The sequence below is a fragment of the Malus sylvestris genome, chromosome 4, assembly GCF_916048215.2.
Source record: "Malus sylvestris chromosome 4, drMalSylv7.2, whole genome shotgun sequence".
Classification (NCBI taxonomy): domain Eukaryota; kingdom Viridiplantae; phylum Streptophyta; class Magnoliopsida; order Rosales; family Rosaceae; genus Malus; species Malus sylvestris.
In genome coordinates this window covers 10,650,688-10,661,185 of record NC_062263.1, presented here as the reverse complement: position 1 = coordinate 10,661,185, position 10,498 = coordinate 10,650,688, and the positions used below count along the sequence as shown (strand labels likewise).

At 40.4% G+C, this 10,498-nt stretch overlaps 1 protein-coding gene and 1 long non-coding RNA gene across 2 annotated transcripts; one reads left to right on the top strand and one right to left on the bottom strand.

Moving 5' to 3' along the window:
- Positions 1-393: 393 nt before the first annotated feature.
- LOC126620126 (uncharacterized) lies at positions 394-1,964 on the bottom strand. Its single transcript, XR_007622245.1, has 2 exons — positions 1,832-1,964; positions 394-1,611 (listed from the first exon to the last, which is right to left on the bottom strand). It is a non-coding gene; the product is annotated as an uncharacterized LOC126620126 (long non-coding RNA).
- Positions 1,888-5,169, top strand: LOC126620125 (flavonoid 3'-monooxygenase CYP75B137-like). The gene is made up of 2 exons (XM_050288607.1): positions 1,888-2,914; positions 4,347-5,169. The coding sequence occupies exons 1-2, from the start codon at positions 1,970-1,972 to the stop codon at positions 4,965-4,967; spliced, it is 1,566 nt and encodes a 521-aa protein (XP_050144564.1). The 5' UTR covers positions 1,888-1,969; the 3' UTR covers positions 4,968-5,169.
- Positions 5,170-10,498: the final 5,329 nt, after the last annotated feature.

The window sequence follows — 10,498 nt, the reverse complement described above, 5'->3', positions numbered from 1 at the left end:
ATAAAAGTGAATGGATGGAAAGCTAGCTAAGGGGTTCTTCTCCACACATGTCACACTTGCATACAAAACGATTTCCAATTGCTTCTCAATAAACCATGAATTCCCAACGCCCCAGATTAACCGTGAATTGTACTAATTAACTCTCAGATTTTCCTAAAGTTATCGAATTGGATGAATTGCATACGACAACCCAAAGCATTCCTCACAAGTTCCCTGCATGAATTGCATAACAAAGATACAAACAAAGATCATTAAGTTCTATGAAAATCATAAGCATTGGCGAGGCACTTGTTACTATGAATTGCATGAAACTTATGCCAAGAATTTACTTAACACGATTGTGATCAACAACCTTTACTACTTGAGAATATAAGTTCATAACGATTAGATGAAATTCCCTTATATCCTAGCATCAAACTTATGCATGAAAATTAAGCGTGCACTCTCAACCAACACACACAAATCAGTTTTAATTCATATAGATAAGTAAATTGAATTCACAACTTATGAAACGCAATTAGAAGTAATCAAATCATATAGCAAGCATAAACATGGTTTCGAATCCCCCCTAGCCAAGGGGGGTTTAGTTCCTCATACGCACAAAGCAAAGATAAATAAGTTTAAACATTGAAATCCAAAGAAAGAGAACACCTAGACACTCCAACTTGGTAGCAGGTGCATCCACGATTCCTCCTTCCTCCTTGCTGCGGCACAGAGATTTTGGACAGGTTTTGGGGGGTATTTGTATGGGGGAATGGATATGGAATGGTATGAGAGTGGTTAGGATGGGTGGTGGGTGCGGCAAAGGTTTGTTTTTGGCAGAAGTTATGGAGTATGGTGGTGGAAGGCTACGGCAAAGAAGAGGGAAGATTTCTGGCATGAATTGATGTGTATGAGAGGTGGTAATTCGGCTAGGGTTGAGATATGAGTATATATAGGCACCTAAAACCCTAAGGTAATCAGATATGGACTTGGATTACCCAAATCCACAAGGAAAAAGGCTTAGAAATCAGAATTCACAAGGAAAAAGGCCTAAGGGGTGCGGCAGATAAGGATAGGGTAGGATAAGGCTCCTAGAAAGCCTTGCAAGGCAAGAAAACAGGTTCTAGAAAGGGGGAAGTGCGGCAAGGGTTAGGGGAAAAAGGATAGGGCTTCTAGAAACCCAAAACTAAGAGGAAATAGACCCTAACCCACGTCAAGGATAAGGAATTGCTCTCCAACCTTTCTTTGTGTCTTCCAACGCTTAAGAACCATCTAATGTTGCTGAAACTTAATAGGTTTAAGAAAGATCAACCCAAAATAGCAACTCTTAGGCTTAATTTTCCTACTTCAAGTAGGAAACCTTGTTTGAGTAGGAATCTTCATTCTTCTAGGAATCCATCTTCAACTAGGAATTCCTCGTTGATTAGGAATCATTATTCAATTATGACTCATTCGTTGATTAGGAATCCTTCTTCAATTATGACTCCTTCTTGGACTAGGAATCCTCAAATTTTCAAATCTTCAATTTCGTCCAAACCTTTTGTTCCAAGCATGTGCTATTCAATCCAAGCTCACTTTTGCTCCAAAAAGCTCCAATTTGCATCTTTTTGTATAATATGCCCTTAAAACCTGAAAACACATGAAAATAGCTTAAAAGACTACTTTAACTAAGAAAACATAACGAAAATGCATAAGAACTAACTAACTAAGGCACATAAATATGCTCCTATCAATTACTCGTTTACTTTAATGGGTATTACACAACACGATCTGTTAAGCTATCGAATATGACACGAACACGAAAAACACGATACGAATACTAAGTCTATTTTTTGGATGAGTCTCTCACCAAATAAATTGTTATATATTGTGCAAGCTAAGTGCCAATTTCATCTAATATTAAATTATCCAGACAAGCGAGTAAATATTATATAAATCCAGTCCTCCACTCCTCCTCCCATTCCCAAACAGTTAACTGTGCGCAGCAATGGCATCCGATTCCCATTCCAGCTATTTGTACTCAACGTGGTCTCAATCCGATCAAACTTTGCTGACCTTCATCTCCGCCACTTTCCTCCTCTTTCTGTACCTCTGGCTGGTCAAAAAATCCAACAACCCGATCCCGCCTCTGCCACCCGGTCCGCGGGCCCTGCCCTTGGTTGGGAACCTCCTCTCCCTCGACCCAGAACTCCACTCCTACTTCGCGGGCCTGGCCCAATCGCACGGCCCAATCTTCAAACTCCGCCTCGGCAACACCGTCGGCGTCGTGGTTACCTCCCCTTCCTCCGCTCGCGAGATTCTCAAGGACCATGACGCCACCTGCGCCAACCGCGACGTCCCCGCCGCGGCTCGGGCCGCGACGTACGGGGGAATCGACATCGCGTGGACTCCGTACGGACCAGAGTGGCGGATGTTGAGGAAAGTCTGCGTGCTGAAAATGCTCAGCAACACCACTCTCGACTCGGTGTATGCGCTCCGGCGGAAACAGCTCCGACAGACCGTCGGGAATTTCTACGATAGGATCGGGTCGCGGGTCAACGTGGGGGAGCAGATGTTCCTGAACGTGCTGAATGTTATTACGAACATGCTGTGGGGCGGAACCGTGGAGGGAGACGAGAGGGCGGGGCTCGGGGCGGAGTTTCGAGAAGTGGTGTCGGAGATGACGGAGCTTTTGGGGAAGCCGAATGTTTCGGACTTTTATCCGGGTTTGGCCCGGTTTGATATGCAGGGGGTGGTGAAACAGATGAGCAGGTTGGTCCGGAGGTTTGATGGGATATTTGAGAAGATAATAGATCAACGGCTGAGGCTTGACAAGGAAGGAGAGAAGGAGGAGAGCAATAAAGATTTTTTGACGTTTTTGTTGAAGTTGAAGGAGGAGGGAGGAGATTCCAAGGCGCCTTTCACCATGTCTCATCTCAAAGCTTTGCTTATGGTTAGTAAATTTTTGACTGACTGAATTTGTTGCAAGGTTTTAGTTATGGTTTTCAATTTTACTTTTTTTTATTTATTATTTTTATAATTATTATTAATAACTACAAGTTTATTTTCGACATATCATTTTGTCTACAAATTTGTTCTATTTTCACTGAAAACTTGTTTAGTAAATGTTTCTAGAATCGTTTAACTAAAAATGGAAAGGTAAAGTTTGAAAACTAAAAAAAATAACTTTCAGTTTGAATTTCTGAGTTTTGATTTGGGGTGATCGAACAAGTTTCCAAATAAATTCAAAATAAATAGTTATCACATAATAACTGATTTCTAGTTGGAACGCTGACTCTGATATCATAAAAGATAGTAATTATGAATCTTAACTTAATAATTGAGTGGGCCTCGTGCATTAATATTTGTAGTGTAGAACTAGGATTACAAGTAATTGAATCAGGACAAAACATAATCTGCAGCAAGCGGTGAGGATTCCTTGTTAGACTGGAAGTCTATTTGTGCAACAGACATAGACTGAATTGGAGTCGGTTTATCAGTGCCTACCCAATTAATTGCATGTGGTCCATGAGAATCTCGATGGTTTTGTTATTTGTACTTGATTGATGGTTGGCCTGCAATTTGGCGAACCTATTTCAATAAAAAATAATAATCTAAAAGATTCCAACGTTTTATTGTGTTGTTAGTTTTGGATATGTTCAATGGGTGCGTTTGGTACGTGGGACGGAACGGGACGAGGCGTTCCGTCCCGCGTTTGGTGCGTCAAAAATGGGTGGAACGGGCTGTTCCACGAGACAGATTTTGGGTGTTTTTGCGTTCCACCTCCCCCCTGGAACGGGTTTGTTCCACGTCTGTGGAACACAATGTTTTACCATTTTAAGACAAATATACCCCATGTCTTTTTCAAAAATTACACCTTCGTTCCGTCCCGTCCCGTCCCGTCTGCGTACCAAACGCACCCTAAATGGGTTTTTTTTTTCAGTACATTTTTATTACTGACCCTCATTCCTATATTGCTTCCAGCTATGTGATGAGTATGACAAAATTACGAATGACGTATGATGAGAACATAACGTTAAAATAGTTGGTCAGGTGATGGTCACAATTCCAAATGTTGTGTCATGGATGAAAGCTCAAATATTGAGTCACTACGAATACTTGTTATAGTTACTCTTCCGTTTGAGAACTATCTATAGTTACAAGTATTTTTCATGAGATAGTCATTCAAGGCTACTGGAGTTGTGACAGTTAAGCTTTGAGATTGAACTTTTAATCACACTTAGACTTCTTAGCATACAACTCGTTGTCCATTAAAGTCTTAAGTGTATATTTACTTAGTGTGATTTGAATTTGAGACTAAGAAGAAGGATGGAGTGCATAAATTAGTCCAGTAACATAATAGTGTGGAATCTTTCTCTACACAGGATATGGTGGTGGGTGGGACTGACACTTCCTCCAACACAACTGAGTTTGCACTAGCTGAAATCATGAACAAGCCAGAGATGATGGAAAAAGCCCAGAAAGAGTTAGAAGATGTAGTTGGCAAACACAACATTGTAGAAGAATCCCACATCGACAAATTGCCATACTTACAAGCTGTGATGAAAGAAACTTTGCGCTTGCATCCAGCCCTGCCTCTGTTAGTCCCTCATTGCCCAAGTGAAAATTGCATTGTGGGAGGCTACACCATTCCCAAAGGATCTCGGATTTTTGTCAACGTTTGGGCTATACACAGAGACCCTTCAATTTGGGAAAACCCGTTGGAGTTCAAGCCGGAAAGGTTCTTGGATAGCAAATGGGACTACAGTGGGAAAAACTTCAACTATTTTCCATTTGGGTCAGGTAGAAGAATATGTGCTGGGATTGCAATGGCTGAGAGGATGGTGATGCATTCACTTGCTACACTTTTGCATTCTTTTGACTGGAAATTGCCAGAGGGAGAGAAGTTGGATCTTTCTGAGAAGTTTGGGATTGTGTTGAAGAAGAAGATTCCTTTGGTTGCCATCCTAACTCCAAGGTTATCAGATCTAGCACTCTATGAGTAAAACAATGTTGCTACCAAATTCCTTGGAATACTTCACTTGTAATAAATGTTACCCACTTAGCGATTTCTTGAAAACCGCATGTTTACGATAATGTTCTCTTGTCAAAATAAAATACGTTGTGTAATCAATTTGACTTTGAATTTATACCAAACTTATGTTCCTCTTTTGATGGTGTAAGAGCATTTGTTATTGAAACCTCAAACTTATCTTCCTCTTTTTACGGTTTTCTTTTCTCGTGATTTGATGTGTTTTATTTCTTATGTTCCCATCCATAATCTCGTGCATTTGTTTGGCCTCATTAACAGTCATTGGACTAGATTGGATTGGACTATATATTAATGTAATCATGTCTTTGTTAAGTGCAGGGACTAAGTTAAATGGGACCAAAGGTAACACGTGTGGAAAAACTCTCTCGTTGGCGAGGCCAGTCAAGAACCAAGGGATTTGCGGTGACCAACTCCCTCACATCTCTCTCTGCTATATGTTTTCACAAACCCAGCCATCATCGTTCCCCCTTTGCCAATTCTTCTTCCCCCTTCTCATCTATTTCCTCACTTTCTTCTCTTTCTGCTCTGTCGAGATTTGATTCTCCTTAATCTGATCTGGCTGGCGCCCAATAATCCCATTCGATGAGTTCGTTCACCCCACAAAGGCCACCTGGATTTTAACGTCTCGAAAATCGTCCTATCGGATCTTTTGTACCCGGATCCGAACCCCTCAAAAGTTGAGTTCCTCCTCCTCATCTTCGCCAACTACCTCTAGTCACTTAAGGTCTCCATGGACGTCAAATCAGCAGTGTACAACTCGGAGGTGAAATTCGAATCAGTTTGGTATGTGCAGAGGTTGTGGTTTATGTTTTCTGTAAAGAGGGAGACAAAGAGGGTAATGCAACAATGTTTTGTAGGATAGTGGCAAATTACAAAGTCTAGTTCCATTGCAAAATGGAAAAAATTAAAATATTGGGACAAAAATAATTTAGTCCGAGACTTAGTCTAGCATTACACCAAACACTTCACTATTTTTATCCTGCTTAGTCTAGGCCAATCCAGTCCAGCTTAATCTCTAAAACTAGTCTAGTTCGAAATAGTTCGATGTAGCAAATGTCCTAATCCGTACCTAATCCCTATAAAGAGTGAGCCTAGCTTGCTTATGTTGAACAATAGTACTAATATAAAAAAAAAATTGAAGCATGTGCTAGTTATATAATTATGGTTGCCAACATGATGCAATTTGACTGCATGTGGCCTCTACTTGATTATTATTTCGTTTTTGGTTTTTTTTTTTCTTTCATTTTTACGTTAAGTGAAAATGTTTGACAGATCGTTTTGAGTATTGAACATTTACTTTCTCAGTTCCCCTTTAAGGGCTTGTTTGTGTGTGGTAATCTTAAGTGTATATTTACTTAACATGATTTGAATTTGAGACAAAGAAGATGAATGAAGTGCACAAATTAGTCCAGTAACATTATAGTGTGGAATCTTTCTCTACACAGGATATGGTGGTGGGTGGGACTAACACTTCCTCCAACACAACTGAGTTTGCACTGGTAGAAATCATGAACAAGCTAGAGATGATGGAAAAAACCCAGAAAGAGTTAGAAGATGTAGTTGGCAAACACAACATTGTAGAAGAGTTCCACATCGACAAATTGCCATACTTACAAGCTATGATGAAAGAAACCTTGCGCTTGCACCCAGCCCTGCCGCTGTTAGGCCATCTCCAATCGACCTGGCCAAAGGGTCATAGGCCAAAAAATAGCCCGTTTTGACATGAAAATCATCTCTAATTGAGGGCTAGACCAAAGAGCCTATGGGCCCCACTCGACCAAAAATTGGAGAACCGGCCAAAGGACTGGCCAAGAACAGTTAGCCAGCCAGCCCTATAGCCCAGCCTAAACACATGCTACCTGACGTCAGGTTACTGTTGGATTTGATTTTTTTTTTTAGACGAAATTTAAAAAAAAAATCTAATTTTTTTTTCCTATAAATACCTAAGCCATTTTTACCTCATTTCTCACATCATTTTAACCATTTTATACTGTCTTACCTCATTTTATTTCAATTTTTCATATCCTTTTCATTATATAAAGATAAGAAATCCAAATGCTTATTAATTTAGTGACAAGTGTCACTTAAAATATGTCCAAAAACCTTATTTTAATATGGAAGTTTAATTCAATTACCTATATTAATTCAATTAAAATAATAAATTATTTAGGGGGCTAAAAAATAGCCTCTTTTGGTTCGAGATGAGTTTTTTGTCAAAGGGCTATGCTTTGGCCTATGGCTCTTTGGCCCCCTCGATTGGAGATGGTATAAAATATGGCATGGCACTGTTTATTAAAAAATAATTTCTTGCAAGGCTATAAGGCTAAACATGGCCCTTTAGTCATCTTTCGGTTGGAGATGACCTTAGTCCCTCATTGCCCAAGTGAAACTTGCATTGTGGGAGGCTACAACATTCCCAAAAGATCTTGGATTTTCGTCAACATTTGGGTTATACACAGAGACCTTTCAATTTGGGAAAACCCATTTGAGTTCAAGTCGGAGATGTTCTTGGATAGCAAATAGGACTACACAGTGGGAAAGACTTCAACTATTTTCCATTTGGGTTAGGCATCAGAATATGTGCTAGGATTGCAATGGCTGAGAGGATGGTGATGCATTCACTTGCTACACTTTTGCATTCTTTTGACTAGAAATTGCTAGAGGGAGAGAAGTTGGATCTTTCTAAGAAGTTTGGGATTATGTTGAAGAAGAAGATTCCTTTGGTTTCCATCCCAACTTCAAGGTTATCAGATCCAGCACTCTATGAGTAAAACAATGCTGCTAGAGGCGTGCTTTGTATCACCATTGCATTCTTCTCATTACGCTTCCTCATGAAAACCCACTTGTAGCCCACGGGCTTCACATGTGGTGGAGTAGGAGCTATAGGTCCAAACACCTTACATTTCATAAACGAATCAAGTTCAACCTGGATTGCTTGTTTCCAGCTTGACCAATCTGTTCTACATCGGCATTCATCAACGGAATGTGGTTCAATGTCATCCCTAAGCATGATGTCAGTAGCTATTGTGTACGCAAATGCATGGTCGACGATCATCTCATTCAGATTCTAAACCTCACCAATACTGCGTAGTGGACCAAAATCTCGCGATTCTCGGGAGGTTAGGCTGTCTTATCTAAGACATCACCGTAATCTAGAATAACCTCATGTGTTGGAACAGATGAGTGATCGATGATCGGGTTTAGACTAAGGTCACTAGTTTGTGCCCTTTTCCTCTTCCCAGTTTGTGAATCCTTTGAACCAAGGGGTCTGCTACGCTTTAAGGTAGAAGCAGATGATTGGCTAGCCGCCAATGTACCAAGTCGTGTGAAAGGTGCGGCCCCCTACCTTCAGGAAAGGTTCGGCCTTCCAACGTGGTATTACGGTGTACTGAATGTACGTCTATCCTTGCAGTTGCGTTTGCTGCGAGTATATGTGATCTCGTCACCTTTGCTAGATCAATAAAAGCATTCAGCATAAGCTTTAAACAATGCTTTGAAGATCTATACTATGTTGCACTTTAGTTTCAAATTGGGCAATGCGCGGATCTAAATGAGACATGGTAGGAGCGTACCACAACAATTCGTGGTGTTCTCCAGGAATGTTAGCATGTTTATCTCCCTTTAACGATGGGAAGACTGTCTCATCGAAGTGACAATCCGCACAACGTGCAGTAAAGAAATCTCCTGTCAAGGGCTCTAAATAGTGAATAATTGATGGCAAATCATAACCAACATAGAATCCTATTTTTCTATGAGGACCCATTTTGGTACGTAGTGGTGGCGCTATTGGCACATAAATTGCGCACCCAAACACACGTAAATGCGAGATGTCAGGGTCGTATCCTGTAACCTACTATAATGGTGAATGAGGTTGGGTAACGGTAGGCTTCAGGTGGACCAATATATTTGCATGCAATATTGCATAGCCCCAGGTAGATACCAGCAGTTTGGTTCGCATAACCAAAGTCCAAGCTATCAATTGAAGGCACTTTATGAAAGCTTTTGCCAAACCGTTTTGGGTGTGAACATGGGGTACATGATGTTCGACTTCAATTCCAACTGACATGCAATAGTCGTCAAAAGTCTATGATGTAAACTCTCTAGCGTTATCAAATCAAATTGACTTAATTGGATAATCAGGGTGGTGAGCCCTAAGCTTAATAATTTGTGCTAAGAGTTTCACAAATACAGCGTTGTGTGTGGACAGTAAACAGACATGTGACCAACGTGTCGATGCATCAACCAACACCATAAAGTATCTAAATGGTCCACATCTTGGTTGGACAGGTCCATAAATATCTCCACAAATATCCCATTAAATCCTCTGAAGAAACTTAGGAGGGTTGTGAATAATCTTTGTAATTGAGGGTTGAGTATTCAACTTCCCTAAAGAACAAACTTTGCATGGTGGGAATCCAACGTAGGGAGGTAAATGATGCCCATGTGATGATTTAAGGATACGACACATCATGTCACGTCCAGGATGTCTCATACGATCAGTCCAAAGCAGCAAAGTGCTCTGGAATCCGGGCTCAAAGCTGGCCACATGGTGAGTCTTTATGTCGTGAATGGTTATGATATATAACCCACTCGGGAAACGTTCCAGCTTCTTGTGAATATGCTTATAGCCATACTCGTAAGAAGTGATACAAAGAAATTCAGAACCATTCTCTTTAGTGGTTTCAACATGAAATTGATTATCTCGAATATCTCTAGAACTCAGCAACATTCTTCTGGAACGTGGAGAATAGAGGCATTCTTTAATGGTTAAGACAGTACCATTAGACAACATTAAACGAGTCTTTTCATATCCTTCAATCAGGTTAGATAAGCCTAAGAGGGTTACCAGATGTGCTTTCTTAGGTACGAAGTTATTAAAATGTTGCTCACGCAATATGGTGTGCGTAGTAGCACTATTAGCTAGACAACTAACTTCGCCACCAGTCATACCTAGAAATAAATTAATTGAGTTGGCCACATGCATAAATATAATTCCATTAATTCAATGAATCAATTCGAGAAATAATATCCATAAAATAATTATCCATAATTCAAAACAAACCAAAACCAAACAAATTATTCCAAATACTTAGAAAAAATTGTCCAAAAACTAAACCATTAACCTAAAAAATAGGGGGACTTCGGCCACTCCTAGTGGGTTCAGCCACTAGGGATAAAAACTCCCTAAAAACATATCTAGAAGAATAAAGCTTATTCATCCATAGGAGCTAATGCCTCCAGAAAATCTAATATCTTCGTGGATGTAGTAGCATATTTGGGATGTTCCACATGGGCAAAGTTAGATTCACGATGGGAATGATACTTGGCAATGGCCTCGAGGGTAGCTCTGCATATGCGTGACCAATGGTCTTTTAATCCACAGCGGTAGCACATGTCCATTTAAGTGGAAGCCGATTGAACGGTAACTTTTCCCTTGTTCTTGAAGTTTGGGGCCTTTGAGGGCAAGGGGTTGGCGATTCTAGG

What these genes read in the sequence shown, in the direction of transcription:
- LOC126620125 (XM_050288607.1), top strand. Translation starts at nt 1,970, where the DNA reads ATGGCATCCGATTCCCATTCCAGCTATTTGTACTCAACGTGGTCTCAA. An exon ending in ATCTCAAAGCTTTGCTTATG is followed by an intron (nt 2,915 to 4,346) that starts GTTAGTAAATTT and finishes TTCTCTACACAG; the next exon opens with GATATGGTGGTGGGTGGGAC.